Source organism: Leptonychotes weddellii, chromosome 3, assembly GCF_054177405.1.
Source record: "Leptonychotes weddellii isolate Sample4059 chromosome 3, ASM5417740v2, whole genome shotgun sequence".
Classification (NCBI taxonomy): domain Eukaryota; kingdom Metazoa; phylum Chordata; class Mammalia; order Carnivora; family Phocidae; genus Leptonychotes; species Leptonychotes weddellii.
In genome coordinates, this window is record NC_138371.1 from 148,356,953 (window position 1) to 148,378,075 (window position 21,123).

The 21,123-nt window shown below is 36.5% G+C and overlaps 2 protein-coding genes across 12 annotated transcripts in view; one reads left to right on the forward strand and one right to left on the reverse strand.

Moving 5' to 3' along the window:
• The window catches only part of SCEL (sciellin), a 732,032-nt gene that overhangs the window by 387,562 nt on the left and 323,347 nt on the right, over nucleotides 1–21,123 (forward strand). The window lies entirely within an intron of this gene.
• The window catches only part of MYCBP2 (MYC binding protein 2), a 254,870-nt gene that overhangs the window by 208,336 nt on the left and 25,411 nt on the right, over nucleotides 1–21,123 (reverse strand). For all 11 annotated transcript variants that reach the window (XM_081815062.1, XM_081815063.1, XM_081815067.1 and 8 more), the window contains exons 2-4: nucleotides 18,983–19,058; nucleotides 11,005–11,220; nucleotides 3,605–3,758 (exon numbers count right to left, since the gene is read on the reverse strand). In XM_081815062.1, the coding sequence (XP_081671188.1) occupies nucleotides 3,605–3,758; nucleotides 11,005–11,220; nucleotides 18,983–19,058 (446 nt within the window). The remainder of the gene's footprint in view (nucleotides 1–3,604; nucleotides 3,759–11,004; nucleotides 11,221–18,982; nucleotides 19,059–21,123) is intronic.

Genomic DNA, 21,123 nt, shown 5'->3' on the forward strand with positions numbered 1-21,123 from the left:
TAAAACACATGCTATAATTTGTTTTAATGTAAAGTTGCTTTATTGCTAACATAATAGCAGTTCATATTTTTATTATAAAGAGAGTATGCAATTCATTTTATACCCTAGAAAAACCTCCTAGTCAATAGGACAGATGCCCTCCCCCTTTAATGGACAATGAAATTGAGACAGGGAGATAAAGAGATTTTCCCTAAATGATAAAGCCATCTAGTGGCAAAGATGGTAAAGTAACACCTGAACGTTCTACGGCCATGAGAAGTTTCCACACAAAATTCCCTAAACAACTCTGCCCAAGACTGAATCAATAGACTTGCAGGTATTTCTTCTGCAGAAGGGAAGGGAAATTTGAAAATCCTTATACAGAGTGAGCGCTCAAGATAGAAAGAAACAGTCAGAAAAAGACTGCAAAATTGAGGAAGATGAAGAAAGGGAGAGGGAAAAAGAAAGCAAGAGAAAGAGAATTCATGTACTGCAACTCTCTGAAAACTAAAAGGCCATGTGTGGTTTACTCGCTAACTCACAGAAAGTTAGCCTTCCTCTGTCTCTCCCTCATCTCCTGTGTCTCTCATCCCAGTTAAGCCCGTCACTTTCGATTCCTAATGCCTCCCCCGCTTGCTCCATCTCACGACCATCTTCCCAATCCATGCTATCACCACCTTGGAATTGGACTACTACAAAGTGTTCATAAATTAGCTCCTACCTCCACTTTCGCCCCTTTATAGCCAAACAGAATTTTTAAACCAAAAATGTGTTTTTTTATTTAAAATCTGTTCACTCCTTTGTTAGTCCGTTCCTGCTCCTCTTCCTTCTTTCCGTTCTCCCTCCCTTCTTGCCTGTACATCCTTCAGTCTTTCCTTCCCTTTGCCCAACTATCCTTCTTTCCCCTCATCCTTTCATCTGTCCTATCTCCATTTGTCCATCCTTCCTTCCATCATTATCCTTCTGCCCCTTCATCTTTTAATTACTCAGCAAATATTTACTGAATTCTTCCTGTACATGAAAAACTATTCTAGGTTGTGGTAGTACTTTGGCAAACAAGACAAAGAATGCCTGTCATCAAAAAAGTTAGATTCAGGTGGAAGGGAACAGTATAAGTGCCATAAAATAAAGAACTTTTTTAAAGCATAAGGAAATAGTTAGTGACTTTCCATTTCTCCTAGAACAATAGCCACCAGGCTCCTTTAACATGGCCTATGACGCTCCACATGGTCTAGTCCCTGACTCCCTCCTCACCTATGGCAAAGCCCTGCCTCCCTTCACTCTCCACATTCTAGCCAGTCATTTTCCTTTCTGTCCCAGAGACTTCCTGCATGCTGTCCTCTCTGCCTAGAAAGGTAGTTAATGTCTTCCTACTCATCCTTCAAATCGCCAATGTCTCATCTTCAAGGAAGCATGTTACGGATTCCCAGAACTCCTTCTACTGTCCCCCATACTATTTACCCAATCTGCAATCACACGTGTCCAACTGTCTGATGCTAAGTCCCATAATAACAGCAACAATGTCTGTACTGATCACCCCTGAATTATACGCTTTTGCACAGAACACAAGAGATACTTTTATTTACGTGAATACTTAAGAACATATATTCCAACCTTAAAATGAACAGAAAAACAGATGTAAGAATGATTTTTTTTTTAACTAGACAATTTCTAAATCAAAATCTATTTGCTAAGAGAAGCTTGGTGTATAATAATCAAACTACCCTGACAGTAAGAGTGATACATATATACCTATATTTTTATGAATAACATGAAAAAAAACCCAGTGTATTAATGTGATTATGCTATTAGATCAAAGAAAAAACAGAGATAGATTTCAATAGAAATTTAGTTTTAAACAGCCAAACTACATCTTTGAGCTAATTAAAGATATATAAGAAATAAGAAATATGAAGTGATGGTAAATCCCTCAATAGAAAAATAAATCAAAGCGGTGAAGAGATCAGAAGTAAACCCTGAAAGGATAAAAGAGAGACCAAAGAAGTACAGCAGCATCTGAAACTGTTAACAAGAAAACAAAAACAAAAACGAAACCAGACAAATTAATCAGGTGAAAGTTTTGATAGAAGATGAGTAAGCTAAAGCACACATGATAATTTCAAAAACAGTATTATGAACAAGATCTGTTTTGAAAAGAATAAAGGAAAGGGAGTATTTATATATAGACTGGATACAAAATAAGATGTGTAACAACTGATAAAAGACAAGGGTATGCCAGAAGATCTAGGAAAAAGAAATGATCAGCATGTTATTCAAAGTAATAAACAGGATATACAGGTTTTAGTGGATATTTTAAATATTTCAATTATTTGTTAATTGACAAACCAGAGCTAGGAACAGCAAAATATTCTTAAATCAATTAAATAAATAAAAGCTTTAGTAAGATGCTGTGATGCCAAGTAACATATCAAAATAGCAATATGATCACTGGTGTTACCATAACAATAATCAACAACGTGCCATATGACAGCTTTTATTTAGTAATATAGTAGTATTTAACAACATGGAGTGGGGGAGGGTATTGATTTTCTTAAATCTTCAGCTTGTTTTCCTGGCAAGCACTCCCCTCACCCACTAAACCAAACAAAAAATCAAACACAAAAACTGATTCCCTCCCCTCCAAAAAACCACAACCAAAACAAAACCAGTATGACACGTAATTAGGTTCTTACATGTGGATCTAATAAACAGCAAATAACCAAGTTGGAAAAAAAGATCAAACTCTAGTCCAGACCAGCAGTGTGGTCCCCAGGTGAGCTGCACTGGCACATTACCCAGAAATGTATTCTAAATGCAAATTCTTGGGCTCCATGCCAAATCTACTGAATCAGAAACTCCACATGGACGCACATGACTCAGATATGAACTAATGCTTGAGATTTAGAAAACTCTAGACTTTCAAGGCCCATGGTTAGCAACAGAGAAAAACATCAGCCAATTTCAAACTTATGGCCCATCTCTATTTCTATTCCTCAAGAGCTCCTAACTTGCTTACTGGATTATGTGTTGAACCTTTATCAGTAACACGAAAGGCATGTATTCAAAAAATCCAAATACATTTTACAAAAAGCAAACGTATTTACTTATTGGAAGTTGCTACTAATTCAAAAGCATTATCTATAACAAAAATTGATTTTTATTTACAATGAATACAGAAGAAATGCCCTCTGTTGGGAAACTAGATGTGCTGTTTTGGGTTGGTAGCATCTGGTTCCACTCTTCCCATTTTTTTAACTACCCAGAATAACACATAAAGTTAGAGAAAGTCAATGTTCACTATTTTGGCCTAAGGTTTAACAAGAACGGTTTAAGTTAACAGTAACTATAAGGCTTGGGATTATTTCTGGGTTCCAACGATTAATGTTTTGCTTTTTCCCCATCCTCACAATAATCAAGAAATGTCTGTGCATGAATTGTAAGTCTTAAACTATAACTCTAGTAGAACATAGCAAAATACCTTAAAATTTATACCCTTGCTGTTTTAATACCATAATTAAAAAAACAAAAACAAAAACAAAACTGCATTACAAGCTGCTACATGTATATGCTTCATAGGAGAAGCTATTTACATTTAAAGACTTCATTTAATGCCCTGAGCTCTTACCTAGGACCTCAGGTGGCTCTGACTGGAGGCCTTCTGGCTGCTGACCCTGAAGTACATTAAGCAGGGCCTGGAGACTCCTGAGGCACAGGGATGGATGAGAAAATCGCGTCTCCTTGATCAATTCAAAAACTTCACAAAGTCCAACCTCAATGATCTGTTTAAGATGAAAAAAAAAATAATATATATGTACCTTATAACAGGTAAGCTAATAACACTTTCCAGGCAGTTGAACCAGTATGGCTTATTTACACAGCAAATGATTAATGCTGCCATATTTACGAGGCAAAAACAAAAAGAAACACATTAAAAAAAAAAAATGAAAAAAACACAACCACCCAAGATTCAGAAAACCATCTAGTGATATGGAAGGTTAAAAAATAATGGCACTATTTTATAAGTAGTTATAGCATAAGGAAGCCATAAGAAAAATCATGAAAATTGTTAAGAGTGCACTAGATACTAGGTTACATTCACTCAGAAAAAATAAACTCTATTAATTTAAAAGTTCATTTGGCTGTACTCAAGTACAAATCAGCATTCTTTCATTAAAAGTCATGTCAATTGTTACTTATGACCAGAAAAAGTCAACATAACTCATACAATGAAGAGATTTAAAAAGGAGTTTTTTCATCTTAGCCCTTCCTATAATTGTACAATCACATTATTATTTACTGATGGTTTCCCCCTTCTTGTAGGATTTATCACAAAAAGAATTAAAAACTGCCTACTTAAAAGATCACTACTATTTTTACTTTAATTATCTTATCACCCTCATTAGGACCAAGGAAAAATCTGACTCACTATCTAGCAAAAGATAGAGAAATCTGCAGCTAAAGATTGACAGAGAAATGTGATGACCTGGTATTGGGAGATACCTTCAGAGGACTGACAGAACAACAATGAAATCCCATTTCTCAGTCAGTGACAATATTTTGAGAAATAGATGTATAAGATCTTTTTAGAAGGTGTTAAATTATTTGGAGAAGTAACAGAAAAAGTTAAAACAAGACTAATTAGTAGAAATGCATCAAAGCATTAATTCTGTTGGACATAACAGCAGAAGAATATTCTCTAGGCTGAGATCTGTGCATTAATCACGTATTACATAAATATTTCCTAAGCACTTATTTTGGCAAACTCACTACAGGAGATATGAAGATACACATTACACTAGTCCCTGTCTTCTAAGAATTTATACTCTATAAATGAGCCTTGTACATGACTCTTACCAAGTTGAGAGACTTCTGTTATGGCATTTATTATATTATAGTTAGCTCACTATTTTTGTTTCCTTTTTCATAACTAAACTGTGGTCTCCTCATAGACAAGGAGCATGTTTGAACTAGCTTAATAGCTCCCGTGGCTAGCCCAGTGCTTGACACATGATACGCATATAATAAATATTTGTTTAATTGCTCTCTCAGTTGTGTGCTAAAAACCACTGCAACTCAGAAATATATCTCCAGACAACGGTCAAATCAGTTGCAGGAAAGTCAGCTGCAGTTTTGATTATCATTTACAAGGTTTCTGAAGAATACAGATATGACTGAGAAGTTAAAATAACTAGCAGGACTGTTTTTAGAGAAGTTACTAAAATTCTAGCAGACTTAGTTGTAACTAAGATTACAGAAGTTGCCTGTATAAAGTTTCAATTGATTAAATGCACTAAGCAGTGAAAATTTTCCAGTTGATATAGTTTCTCTTCCTGGAATAGACTAAAAAATAAAAACGTGCTGTTCAAGATTTCTATCTGCTTATGTACTTACAGGAAATGAATCTGAACTCAAAGATCTCCTAAACACAAAACATGGAGCTCTATTCTCAGGCCAATGGGAGACTACTATATTCTTGCAGTCTTCAAGAATGCTTGCTCTACTGCTATCAATCATGACTTTTCAAAAGCCAAAGGAGAATCTTCACAGATAACATTCTTAGCTAGGGTTTATTTATATAATATCCCTACAGTAACAGAGAAAGTACTGAACCTTACCAAAAAGAGTAAGGCTACCTCCTGAACAAGTTCCTGAGTTCTCTCTGGTAAGTTTAGTGTGTAAGAATAAATGTATACCTGAGTAAGGAACTCAGGTATGCTGCTTAGGAATAGAACACTGGCTGGTTTTGGTGAGACATACCCATAAAATGTTAGTCAAATGATAAGGAGAGAGAAATTACCCATCTGTCTAGATTAACCACACTATAGATTCTCCCTACTCATCTGTACCTTACTTCACAAAAAAATTTTTTTAATAAGGGGGAAAACTACGTCATTTCCAGAATAGCAATATGTTTTCAATATACAACAAAATAAAAATCAACCTCAAGTTTTCCAACATATCTAGCTTTGAATTATTGAGCTGAGAAATAAAAGATGTTGTGAAATAAGTGTTTTCCCCTGAGGTTTGGCTGAGCGTATTTTACTGTATGTATGAACTTTGAAATTGCACTTTACACACTGAGGCCTTTTTATTTTATTTTATTTTTTTATTTGAGAAAGAGTGAGAGCTAGAGAGAGCACACACAGCGGGAGAGGGAGAAGCAGACCCCCGCTAAGCAAGGAGCCCAAAGCGGGACTCGATCCCAAGACCCTGGGATCAGGACCTGAGCCAAAAGCAGACGCTTAACCGACTGAGCCACCCAGGCGCCCCTAAGCTTCAATATTTTTGATGATAAACCATAACCAACTACCCAACACATAATCTTCCACTTCTCTTCAGAAAATAGTCTTTTGTAAATTTACTGAATTTTTCTTTTATAGTTGCTTTCAAATAATTAAATCCTGAAGGCTCTCTATTATACTTGAAGGAACACAAACCCAAATAACTATCCGATACAGCCAGTCCAATGTCACTGCTGGGAAAAGTAAAATAAAAACATGCTTGGCCAAAGAAAAATGAGTTTTTCAAGGTTTTATTTTTGCTCTCCTCAAATCGTATTATTTCCCAAAGTGACTTTATTATTTCACTAACAAGTATGAACATAAAAGTTTAGTTACATTTAGATGGAATAATAAATTCTTTGCCATTAGAAATTGTATCTTGTTCTATTAAAATGTCCTAGAGGGAAGGGGTAGGGGATTGGCAAAATAGATGAAGGGGATTAGGAGGTACAAACTTCCAGTTAAAAAATAAGTAAGTCCTGGAGATGAAAAATACAGCATAGAGAATATAGTCAATAATATTGTAATAATGTTGTGTAGTGACAGATGATGACTGCACTTATCATGGTGAGTATTTTGAAATGTACAGAATTATCTGTACGCTCTATACCTGAAACCAGTATAACACTGCATGTCAACTATAAGTTAAAAATTGTTTTTAAAGTCCTAGAATCCATTCTAATACTTCCAGAATACATTTTAAAAAACTGGAGAGGAAACCAAAAGTAGATTTATATATTACTACAGAGGAAAGTATACTGACTTTCAGGATTTTTTATATAAAGCAAATATTTGGTAGAGATGACATTTACAAATAATAAAGAATAAAAATATAGAGGGCAGCGAAAGAAAGGGTAGAGAAAGAGCGGCAGCAGAGGAGGAGGAGGGCAAAAAGAAGAAGAGGAAGAATTCTGCCTCTCAGTCTATGCTCCTATCCTCTGACATACAAATTTATCGTCGACTACTACCACCTTCTTCCCTTCTCTTCATACCCAAAAGGAGTGTTCTTAGAATTTTTCAAAGCTAACAATTTTTAAGCAATGTTCTTGATCCCACCCCCATCCTATCTCTAACAGAATTTCATTTCACCTTCTTCCCCCACACCTTAATAACTCCCAAATCTCTATTTTTAGCTGGGACGTTTCTCTGGAACTTCAGCCCTGTATAGTGTACATGGGACACCTTATCGTCATTCCAGCAAAGTGGTGTTTCTCCTCCAGTACTCCCTCTTGCAGTAAATGGCATTACCACCCAGAAACTTCAGAAATACGTTTAGATTTCACCTTCTGTCAGTTTTCATAATCAACTAATTACTAATTCCTGTCAATTCTGCTTCCTTAACATTTCCTCTATGCCAAACACTACCACTACCCTCATTCCAACCGTCAGTCACCCTTCGTGGACAACTGTAATAGCTGCCTAACTGGTCCCTCTGCTCTAATCTCACCACCCTCTAGTGACCTGTCTTACTAGCACCCACGGAACTTTACTAAAACACAAGTCTGATCAAAGTCTCTTGCTTAGAGGCACCTGGGTGGCTCAGTCGGTTGAGCATCTGCCTTCGGCTCAGGTCATGATCCCAGGGTCCTGGGATCGAGCCCCACGTGGGGCTCCCTTCTCAGTGGGGAGTCTGCTTCTCCCTCTCCTCCCCACCTGTGCTCTCTCTCCCTATCTCTGTCTCTCTCTCAAATAAATAAATAAAATCTTAAAAAAAAAAAAAAAAGTCTCTCACTCAAAATTCTCAGTATTTCCAAATCACAAGACAAAATCTGAAAGTGGCTGCAGCACACAGAAGGCCCTTCCCAATCTAGCTGCTGCTCTCGGCCTCTCGCCCTACTCAGCTACTCCACTCTGGCCAAAAACAGAGCGCTTGTACTTTGACGACGATGCTGTTCCCTCTGCCTGCACATGCATCTGCAGTCAGCGCTGCAGTCTTACTCCACTATGTTACACTACACCTACCATGCCCTAGTAAGCCTTAAGTCACTAGACATGCCTGCTATCCCTGCCAGACATAACTTTCTTGAGGATAGAAACTGTGTCTCCTGATTTTGTTTTCAGGGCCTAATATAAAGCTTGCTATAACTCAAAAAAGAATTTAGAAGTAAATAAACTTAAGAAGTAAACAAATAAATCTATCTAAGTCTATATCTCTTAACAAAATATGTGGCATGACTAGCAGCAAATGAGACTGAAAGCGAAGTATGAATCCTAAAAATAACTATTAAAAATTACGTAGTTATAAAGCTTGGAACACTTTAGAGGATCTGGAAATCAGATAGTGAAAGATGGTTTGAGCTGGGTAAAAACTGTTTTGTTGTTTTTTTTTTTAAGATTTTATTTATTTATTCATAAGAGACAGAGAGAGAGAGGCAGGGGGAGAAGCAGGCTCCCCGCCAAGCAGGGAGCCCAATGTGGGGCTCAATTCCAGAGTCCCGGAATCATGACCTGAGATGAAGGTCAACTTTTAAAATTCAAGGAGAAAATAAAATTGCATTGAAGTGATATTTCAACGAATAAAAACTATCTTAGTTATGCAAGAGAAAAGGAGTAGGAGAGGAAAAAACCAATGTGAAAAGAAGGAAAGTGAGAGCCACACATGCAGGAGGAGCAAGAGAGGAACAACTACAAAGAAAAGGAACTGATGGAAAAGCGTAGCATCTGGAGCAGAAATGGCCAAAAGGAAAAGAAAAATGCTAACATTTCTCACCTGCTCTCAAATTCCCATCACCTCAAGTCCTTCTGAAGGCCTCATCTCTTCTTCTGTGTCAGTCCTTCATGTCATGCAAATGACTGCCAAACACATCACCTGGGAGTTACAGTCCCCACCCAAGCCCAAACCCCACAGCATTCTGAGTGCCTCTGCATAAAGACATCTCAGCACTTCTTCCCCCTCGCTTGTCACATGATCTCAGAGACTGTCCAGAAGTTTGACTTCCTCTGACATATTTATTAATAAATTGAAGAGTTCCTTGAAAAGTAACTCAAATTCATTTGCACCTACACAATTTCTTGTTTGCCCCATGTTTGCACCTAACCTGATACTTCTAACTACTTATAACTATGACATTTATTAACTCACTGAATCCTCACTACAACCCTGTGAGGTAGACGTTATCTCCATTTCATAGACAACAAAACTGAGGCACAAATAAGGCAAATAACTTTCCCAGCATCACAGAGCTAGTATTTTTAATGGTGAGTGTCTGAGCCCGGACAGTTTGACTCCACTGCCCAGGTTCTTAATCACTGTACTCTATTTCCTGACATGTCAGTACTTGATGGAGAACTCTCTACCTAGAGGAATGTACACGGAAAAGATGAGCTTGCTTGTTTTAAGTGTAGAGAAGGTACACCTAAGGATACTAGAGAGAAAGGGACTAAAGGAAGAAGAGTCCCAAGAGAAGGATATTTAAAGACGGTTGACTAAAAGGCTGAGGAAGTTCACAAAACCTCTCTTACTCTATGAAACAGGAAGCAAGTCATCCACTGAGCATAAGGTGAGAAGAATCTGACAGTAATGATTAAGGACAGTGGTGCACTTAGAAATAGCCACCATGAAATGCGCAACAAAAAAAAAAATCAGATCAGGAATATACTTTCTATCTTGGCTGCTATTTTCAAGTAGCACAATATTTGCATGACAGCTCCCCTGGGTGTGTATAAAAAAGTTTTCAAGGCATAGGTTTAAGGTATCCATTTAGTAAAAAAGCAATAGACCTGAATCATTTATGATAAAGGAAATCATTTTAAAATATCTATATTTAGAAAAAAGCAATATGCATAAATCATTTATGATAAAGGTACCCTTTTAAAAATATGTCTATATGTCTTTTGTTAGAAATACAAACTATACCTACTATATAGGAAAAAAAAACTATATATAAAATAACATTACAGTCTTGAAATATACTAATACTTAAATAGAAAGTTCCTTAAGAATAGCTTGTTCTACTACCATACATATTTTTATAACACCAATTAGCTTACGTGTCTCTGAATGATATCAGAACAATGTAGAAGTCTTATTGCTTCATATGTAATTTTTTCATAGGGCAAGGGGAGCCAAAGTGGCAAGAGTACAATTATATCCTCAGGCAGAAAAGGCGAAAGTTCTCAGCTCAGCAGCTGCACAGCCAGGAGCTCTTCTAGTTCTAGTTCAAGAAAAATAAAAATGCATACCCGTACCTTGGGTTCCCTCCCCAGAAGGGAGCACCCCCAGCTTTCTATGGCTCTTGGCTTGTGGTAGTTTGCAGTTCTGCTTATGCCCACCTTAATGGCAGCCCACAGGCTCAGAGCTCCACTTCTATCTGCAATGGCTCAAGGCTTACAAACCACCATTTCCACTTTACTGCTTTTGTACATTATTAAAAGCCCCTGCATGTTCTGCATGGAGCACTGGGTGTTATGCACAAACAATGAATCATGGAACACTACATCTAAAATTAATGATGTAATGTATGGGGATTAACATAACAATAAAAAATTAAAAAAAAAAAAGCCCCTGATCTTTTTTCCTGAGCTGTCTAAGTACTCACCACTGAGTTACCAATTATTGACTTTGTTAGCACTCCAGTTATAAAGTTGCATAGTCTGGTCTGCCCCAAACCTGTTTTTACCCATATGCCCTGTTAAGTTTTAGTGCACAATTTTATAAAAAGCAAGGTATTTTAGAAATATAAATATTTGTACTATAGTTGAAACATCTGTAGGTTATCCATCCAAGTGGAACTTAGTGACTTACCTTTGGAAGCTTGATAGGGGGCTCTTTGGATTCCTCCTCTTCATCACTATCTGATTCTCCACTCTGCACAGAGTTCTTGGATGCAGCTGCCAACGATGTTTCCTTTTTCTGCCATTCCAGAACGCAATGGCGTACATTGCAATAAATATTGAATGCAGAAGGATTGCTATGTAGTTTAATATCTGGTATGATTACTGTATTCTCCAAGTTTTCAGACTGCAATATAAGATATAATATTTCAATTTCATATTCTTTTCCATCATCACCAATTCTCATTTCAAATAAAAAATTAAAGATTAGACATGCTAGATGACTTGCAGAAGTCAAATATGTGACACAGCAAAGATAATCTAAGTCTACCAACTCAACTTATAGTACGTACCCTTTCTTCCACACTTCACTACTTTCTAAGTAACACAGCAATAACCAAACTGATAAGGGCTGGAGAGTGGCAAAGAATCTAACAGGAATGCCCTTTTATCCCATGATAGGAATAGAGCCAACAAAGCTTAACTGTTGTAGTATCACAGAATATTAATTTGGTATTTTTCTAAGGGACATGAAATGTATTAGAGTCTCAATGACCTACTACAACTGTTGAATTACATTTTGATTTCTTTAAAAAGTAGATTTAGGGACTTAAACAGAAATCAGAACTAAAAAAACAAAACCAAACCCTTAATTTTAGTCAATTTTTCTAATTTCATTCTCATTTAAATAATGATAAAGTTAGGAAATTAGATTTCTGCAGATTATGGACATATGCTTTCCTGAAGCTCTCTCCTAGCTATCAGTCTTAATAAATACTAAAAATCACATGCTTGGTAATTTAATTGTTAAAACTAAATAGTCAATTTCTGTTTTGTCCCAGCATTTTATTCATCAGACCACAATCACACTTCTGAGATCAACACTTACATGATAAATATACAGAACTGGTTTAATGCAAGTTCCAAAAATTAGAGTATGTCCAGGAAGTACACCTCAAGTACCAAAAACACTGGTCTCAAAATTCTACCCTTCTTCCATTAATAATTGGGGAAAAAGGGGAATACTCGTTAGAAAAAATATACACCAAAGTTAATTGACAAATAACATGTAGGTATGCCTTCCAGAGATATTAAAAACAAGCAATTATTACCAATCCAAATCCAAGAACATATGAAAAAGATCTACCATCATGATCTACCAAAAAACCAGCTGGTAACAACACTGGAAAAGAAATCAGTATAATTCCCCATACCAGTAAAAAAATAGAAAAAAACATATGATATTCTAAATAAACATGGAAAAAGTATTTGACACAAATCAAACACTTATTCATGATAAAAAGTATAAGTAAACTAGGAATAAAAGAAAATTTCCAAAACTGGATAAAAGGCATCTATGAAATACTCATATCTAACATAGTAAAAGACTGAATGCCTGCACCCTAAGATGCAAACAAGGAAAAGATACCTATTCTCAGCAATACGATTCAACATTGTACTAGATATGCTAGTGTAATAAGCCAAGAAAAAGGATAGGGGCGCCTGGGTGGCTGTCGTTAAGCGGCTGCCTTCGGCTCAGGTCATGATCCCAGGGTCCTGGGACTGAGCCCCGCGTCCGGCTCCCTGCTCAGCAGGAAGCCTGCTTCTCCCTCTCCCACTCCCCCTGCTTGTGTTCCTGCTCTCGCTATCTCTATCTCTGTCAAATAAATAAATAAAATCTTAAAAAAAAAAAGGAATACAAGGTAAGTTAGAAAGGAAGAACTACCTACTAGAAAACAAATTTATTTGCGGAAGACATGTAGAGAATCAAAATATCTGCAAAAAAGCCACTAGAAATAATGTGTGGATTTAGCGAAGTCACAGCATACCAGATCATGTTTTAAAAAAGTTAAGGTATTTACATACTAAGATTGAACATTTGGAAAATATAATTTAGAAAAATAATAGCATTTAAGTTACAGACTGGGAGAAAATATTTGCATACCTGACAAAAGACTAGCATGCAGAATATATGAAGAATTTTCAAAACTCAACAGTAAAAAACAAACAAATAAGCAATTCAATTTAGAAAATGGGCAAAAGACATGAACAGGCATGTCACTGAAGAAGATATACAGAAGGCAAATAATAAGTTTACTATGGTGAGCCATTAGGAAAATGTAAATTAAAACAAAATAAGATATAAAACAAACTATCAGACTGGCTAGAATAAAAAATAATGACAACACCAAATGCTGGTGAAGATGTGGAGAAACTGGATCTCTTATACATTGTTAATGGTAATGTAAAATGATCCAGCCACTCTGGAAAAAAGTATGGCAGTTTCTTACAAAATTAAATATGCACCTTACAGTACAATCCAGCAACTGCACTGTTGGACATCAATACCAAAGAAAGTTCATTCAGGGGCGCCTGGGTGGCTCAGTTGGTTGAGCGACTGCCTTCGGCTCAGGTCATGATCCTGGAGTCCCTGGATCGAGTCCCGCATCGGGCTCCCTGCTCGGCAGGGAGTCTGCTTCTCCCTCTGACCCTCCCCCCTTTCATGTGCTCTCTCTCATTCTCTCTCTCTCAAATAAATAAATAAAATCTTTAAAAAAAAAAAAAAAGAAAGTTCATTCAAAAACCAGCACATGAATATTCATACCAGTTTTATTCAAAATAACCAAAAAAGAGAAACAACTCAGATGTGCTTTAATGGGTGAATGCTACCTACTAGAAAACAAATTTATTTGCAGAAGACATGATATATCTTTACCATGGAATGCTTACTCCGCAATAAAAAGGTACAAACCAATGATATATGCAACAAATGAGATAAATCTCAAGGGAATTATGCTGTGTGGCAAAGGCCAATCCCCATGATTACATTTATATAACATTCTTGAAATGAAAAAATTACGGAAATGGAGAATAGATTGGTGAATGCCAGAGGCTGGGGAGAGGGTGAGTGTGGGGTAATGTCTGTGGCTATTTAAGAGTAGCAAAAAGGATCCTTGTGATAGAAGTCTTGTACATAATTGACTGCGGTAATGGTCCACAGATCCACACATGTGATAAAACTTCATAGAACTAAATATACATCCACATACAAACACAAATGTGTACGTGTAAAACTGGTGAAATCTGAGTAAGTTCAGTAGGTTGGATCAATATCGATTTCCTGGTTGTGATATTTACTACAGTAATGCAATACCTTAGTAATTGGAAAAAACAAGCGAAGGGTATACAGGATCTCTGTATTATTTCTTACAACTGCATTACTATGATCATCTCAAAATTTTTTAAAAAATTAAATAACAGCATTTATAATATCAAAAACACAAAATTACAGTTAAATTTAATAAAATTATGTGCAAGCTCTGTACACTGAAAACCAAAATAACACTGCTGAGAGAAATTAAGGAAAACTTAAAGAGAATAGAGGGGCGCCTGGGTGGCTCAGTCATTAAGCGTCTGCCTTCGGCTCAGGTCATGATCCCAGGGTCCTGGGATTGAGCCCTGCATCGAGCTCCCTGCTCCGCAGAAAGCCTGCTTCTCCCTCTCCCACTCCCCCTGCTTGTGTTCCCTCTCTCACTGTGTCTCTCTATGTCAAATAAATAAATAAAATCTTAAAAAAAAAAAAAAAAGAGAATAGAGATAAACCATGTTCATTGATTAGAAGATTTAATATCATTAAAATGGCAACTCTTCCTCAAATCTACAAATTCAATGAAGCCCCAATAAAAATTCTAGAGACTTTTAAAAATAGAATTGGCAAGCTGATTCTAAAATTTATATAGAAATGTAAAGGACCTAAAGTAACTAAAGCAATTTTTTTAAAAAGACCAAAGTTGGAAGACATTATGACCTGAATTCAAAACTACTGTAAAGAGGGCACCTGGGTGGCTCAGTTGGTTAAGCGACTGCCTTCAGCTCAGGTCATGATCCTGGAGTCCTGGGATCGAGTCCCGCATCGGGCTCCCCACTCGGCAGGAAGTCTGCTTCTCCCTCTGACCCTCCTCCCTCTCATGCTCTCTCTGTCTCATTCTTTCTCTCTCAAATAAATAAATAAATAAATCTTAAAAAAAAACAAAACACTACTGTAAAGAAAACAGTGTGGTATTGGTGTAAAGATAGATATATAGATCAATTAAACAAAAATAAATTCCAGAAATAGGCTCAAATGAATATGGTCAACTTATTTTTTATAAAGGTGCTAAGACAGTTCAACAGAAAAAGAGAAGTCTTTGTAAAAATAATGCCAATCAACTGAATACCAATATGAAAAAAGTGAACATGAACCTTTATTTCATACCATACACAAAACTTAACTCTAAATGTATCACAGGCCTAAGTATAGCAGCTAAAACTATAAAATCTCTAGAAGAAAATATAGAAAAAAATCTATGTGACCTTGGGGTAGACAAAGATTTCTTAGAACACAAAATACATGAATCATGTATGTAAGAAAATAATCAATTACATTTATGAAACTTAAAAACTTTTGTTCTTCTAAAGCACTATACAAAAACAATAAAGCAAGCCATAGAACAGGAAGAATTATTTGTAATACAGGTATCTGACAAAGGACTTGTATCTAGAGTACATAAAGAACTCTGACAATTCAGTAATAAGACAATTATAAAAAGGTAAGGCAAGATAGGAAAGACATTTCACAATAAAAAGATATGAATAGCCAAAGGCACATGAAAGGATGTTTACATCATTAGTCACTAGAGAAAACCAAGCGAAAACCACAGTGAAATACCCCTATGTATTTAGAATGACTAAAATTTTAAATGCTAACGATACCATGTGTTTGCAAAGATGTAAGGCAACTGGATTTCTCATACACTACTGGTGGAACAGTAAAATGCAATAATTACACTCTGGAAAATAGTCTGAATAGTTTTTTAACAGTTAAACATTCATCTACCATGCCACCCATGAGGAAAGAGTTAACAATGCAGGTTTGACTGCTTATTCCTTGCATTTCCCCAAGGGAACCAGGACTGACTGTGGGCCAATCCTTAGGAATATGGTCTTTAGACTTTTCATTGTGTTAGTTACTGATGGTTCTGTAAAATACACCCAGAGCAATGGACCATGCCTACTGGCTTGTTCAATAGCTTTGTACAAACATCGAGACTGATGATGTGCACCTGAGTTTCACGTACCATGGCTGGTTGCAAAGCAGGACAAGTCTATGTGTGACAAAACCCCCCATAAAAGTCTCATAGCCTAAGACTCAAGTGGGCTTTCCTGGACAGAAATATTCCATACATATCCTTGTAGTTCACTGCCAGCAAGAAAGCATGTCCTGTGTGCTCAGACAAGGAAGGACTAGAAAGCCTATGCCATAACTCCCTAGACACCACTAATACTATTCATTTCTCTTTCCTGCTGCCTATTCTGTACCTTTGGCTGTAATAAATCTTAGCCATTAGTGTAAGTTGCTTTTGAGACTTATCAGTCTTCTGGCAAATCATGGAAGGAAACAGCACCTACTCATTCCACTTCTAGGTGTTTATCCTTCCAAAAAACAAAAACATATATCCACGCAAAGACTAATACACAAATATTCAGAGCAGCTTCATTTGTGATAGCCAAAAACTGGAAACATCACAATGTCTATCAACAGGTAAATGGGTTAACAAATTAAGATATATCTAAATAATTGGATACTCATCAGCAAAAAAAATAGAACTGTTAATATATACAACTATATGGACACAACTCAAAATCATGCTGAGGGAACGAAGCCAGATACAGAAGAGTACACACTGCATGATCACATTTATATGAAATTCTAGAAAATAAAAACTAATTTATAATGACAGAAAGTACATCTGTGGTTGCCTAGAGCCATAGCAGTAGGGAGAGATGGAATGCAGCAAAGGATGAGGAAAATGCTTGAGACTGATGGAAATTTTCTAAACCTTGATGATATCTTTCAAAACTCTGCTATTAAATATCCTAACCTAAGACCCAGGCATGTTTAATAGCAGGATGCTGAAGAAGTTTCCTTTTTTTTTTTAAAGATTGTGCTTTCTACTCTGAATAAGAAGGAAATTGAATGAAGGAGATGGCTAATGGATGAGAAGAAATAGAGGGGCCAATGACAGCAATAAACAAGGAAATAAAAGTGGTATAGCTAAATGGTATCTTATTTCATTTGCTGAAAAGAAATGCTCGTTCTTAAATATATGGGGGAAAAAAAGCTCACTGGCATTTTTAAAATAACTTTTTTTAAAAAGATGAATGAAAAATAGTCCAGAAACAGTAAAAGAGGGCAGGGAGAATAACAACACTATTTTATTATTTTATATGCCCATCATAAGCAGAAACCATTTCTTACTCATCTTTCTATTCCAAATACCCAGCATAAGGCCTGCACATGGTCAGTATGCAATTAATGTTTTAGGAAAAAATGAGTAACTTTTTTTGTATCACTCTTATCACAAGGTGCTCTTAAAAAGCAGATATAAAACCTGAGGCCAAGAGAAGAAAGATGAATTACTAAAGGCACAAAGTTAGAGACAGAATTGAAGGGGATGAAAGACCTTGAATTCCCACCTCTTCCTCGATATCATATACCCCCACTTTTAGGAACATCACTAAATGAAACCTTAAAAGAACTTAAAAAAGATTTTCAAGATTCCCATACTCTGACTTTGCACATAACACCAAAAAGTGGAAAAGGGGTAGAGGCTGAAAATCCAAATGACTATATAACAAGTATATTAAGAATGTTCTCCATTTCCCTCTTTTATCCCAAAAGCAGAAGTAGTAAGTAATAAGAAATGATATAGTGAACATAAATCATTTACCTGCCCACCCAGCAACATTTTCCGTAGGGTAACTACCCCCTCCCATTTCACATGGCCTGCTTATTAGGATGCTCACCTATCACCTATCACAGGGTTATAAACATAACTCAGTCTAACCAATCAAAGTACTCCATCTCCAAGGCCAAAGTGAATGATGAAGGTCAATCAAAAATCATACCCAAGACTTTCTGCTAGAACTAATAAAGGAGATGGCCCCTCACTCAAACAAAATGAAGTTGGAGCCCCCAGCAGCCTTTGTCCTCAGCCACAGGTAATAAACCCACAGAAGAAAGCAGAAGCAAGTGATGAAGACACAGATTTGCTGACATTACTGATGGATCCAGCTGTGTCTCAAGATAGTGCCATGAAATAAATTTCATCCCCTATACTTTTATTTCATTTTTTGGTTTACTACTTTAAAGTACATTTCTCTCAGTTACAAAATGGCAAGAACATTAATTAAAAAGGGCAGGAAACAATTGTCTTTAGAACTTAAATACGACATACAGGCCAAGCTAAACTATTGTTTCTTTAACCAAAAGTAGAGTTGTGCAGAAATCATAGTTATGACTCCCCTCTTTCTCCTGTCTAGGCTTCTTAGTACTGTTTGAAAGAAAAGACTCTTCGGTAGAAAGTGAAATGTTTAAGATTTAATAGAAAAGATTTCCGTTTTAGATGGGAAAAAAACATCCTTGCTCTCTATGATCTCATCTAATTCAAATATTCCATATTGCCTTTTCTTTTGCACAGCCACCCATCACCAAAAGAAGCTCAGAACAATATAGATACACCAAGATTCTCCCTAACTCATGACATATGCATAGGCCAAAACCAAGTCCCAATTAACAAGCCAATTTACTCAGTTTCTAGAACATGTAGTTAGAGTGGAAAAAAGAGAAGAGAAATGGATGTGTTCCCCCAAAGAACTGATCAAAGATAACATGAATAAATAGTAAATAATTTTCAGCACCCAGATATTAACTTCCAGGCTAGTGGTCATGAAATGCTCCAAAGATGAAACTAAATAGTATAACCAAGTAATAAGGGGCTTTTTAAAAATTAAAATAAAAAAAATAGAAATGAAATGGTTTGCTAGTTATACCTTTTTAATCTTGGCATTTTTATTCCAATTACTATATGAAAAAGTCCTTACTCCCTATAAATTGTCAGCAGTTTTACCTTGCTTCTTGTCTTCACTTTTGATTTGCTCTTCTGTTTTCTTTTCAACTTCTTCTTATTTAAAATTTTCTTATTCCTAAAAGTGGAAAAAAAGAATTATGAAAGTTCATTATTAGGGCATACAAAGCTATGAAAAATAGGTGCTTCCAAAGTAGATATCTGAATATTTCTCCTACAAACTTTCTATGAAACAATATACTCTAGATGCACATATAAGATACTAACCCACAATGTAGCTATTGAGATAATAACACAACACTGGAATGCTAAGAAATATACATTAAATGATCAAAAAATTGAATTTTGCAACTATTTTTATAAAATCAAAAAAGGTTAATGGCATCAAATGAAGTTTTTAAAATTTTATTCAACAGTGGGGATGCTAATAAATATCAGGTATATTCCCTTCCCAGAAAAATCTACTCTTCGTAGTTGTAAGGGCTACAGTGTAAAAAGGGATAGGAGGCAATTTTTACTAAACTACTACAGAAAAAACCCCAACTCATACTCTTCTCATATCCTGCAGCCAGTTTTTCATAACCTCAGGGGCCTAAGACCAAATTATTCTTGAAGCAGAAGGACACTCCTGAATGACTTTGAGAAAGAGAGGGGAAAAATGTGGAAAAGAATTAAGAATTATAGTGGAAGAAACAAGAGTCAGGGAAAACAATGTATTTTATTTAATATTTTTGTATGTCTCTAATACTGAGGTACACATGGGTACTAAAAATACAAGATGAAAAAGACCATTCTTGCCCTCAAGGAGCTCAAAGACTTGAATGATCTAGCAAGAGGATACTACTGAGGAGGAGGAAGAGGAGAGGGAGGGGAAGAAAAGAAAAGAGGAAGAGGAGGAGGGGAAGGAAGAGACTCTACATGCTAGAGGTCAAGTCCTTAACACTTGGTAACTAATTTAGTGTAAGTTGTGACCAAAACAAAAGTTGTACACCTAGGCCACCTGGAGGTAGGGATGTCATTCACAAAAATAGGGAAGTCAAGGGGAAGAATTAGTTTCCAAAAGGAAAAAACAGGTTCTATTTTTTCTATTTATTTTTAATTTTTTTAAAGATTTTATTAATTTATTTAGAGTGAGAGAGAACAAGAGAGAGCAGATAGAGAGGGAGAAGCAGACTCCCTGCCGAGCAGGGAGCTCAACTCAGGGCTCGATCCCAGGACCCTGAGGTCATGACCTGAGCCGAAGGCAGATGCTTAACCAAATGAGCCACCCAGGTGCCCCTATTTTTTTTATTTTTTTTTAGAGGGAGAAGGGACAAAGGGAGACAGAGCATCTTAAGCAGGCTCCATGCCCAGCATGGAGCCCGATGCGGGGCTCCAACTCACAATCCTGAGATCGCGACCTGAGCCGAAATTAAGAGTTGGTTGCTTAACCGACTTACCCACCCAGGTCCCCCAGTTCAATTTTAAAGATGTTTAAGTTCAAGATACTAAAATGTCACCAAAATAGACATGAACAAGCATATGAAAATTTATCTTTGACATCCCTTCAGCTTTACTCCCTAAACCAAAATAATCACAAAATCTTGTCAATTATGTTTTGTAAATAGTTCTTGAATCTGTCTACATCTCTATTGCTGCAATTCTAATAATCTAAGGTACCACCACCTCTTGCTTGGTCTACTGCAAAAGCTTTTTAACTCATTTCTGTACATCCACGTTTGACCCACTTCAATCCATTCCTCACACAGGAACCCAAGTCAACTTTTAAAAACACAAATCTGAAGGGGCACCTGGGTGGCTCAGTTGGTTGAGCATCTGACTCTTGATTTCAGCTCAGGTCATGATCTTGCACTTGTGAGATACAGCCCCACATGGGGCTATGGGTTGAGCCTCACGTCTGCTTGGGAGTCCCTCTGACCCTCCCCCAGCTCACATGTGCTCATCTGCATGTGTGCTTTCTCAAATAAATAAAATCTTTAAAAAAATAGAAATAGAAACACAAATCTGAGTAGGTAATTACCCCACTTAAAACCCTACTGACATCTTCTTAATTCTCTTGGGTTAGAGTCCAAAAGCATTGGCATGGCTTAAAAGATCTTCTACCCAGGGGATGCGGAGAAAGGGGAACCCTCCTACACTGTTGGTGGGAATGCAAGCTGGTGCAGCCACTCTGGAAAACTGTA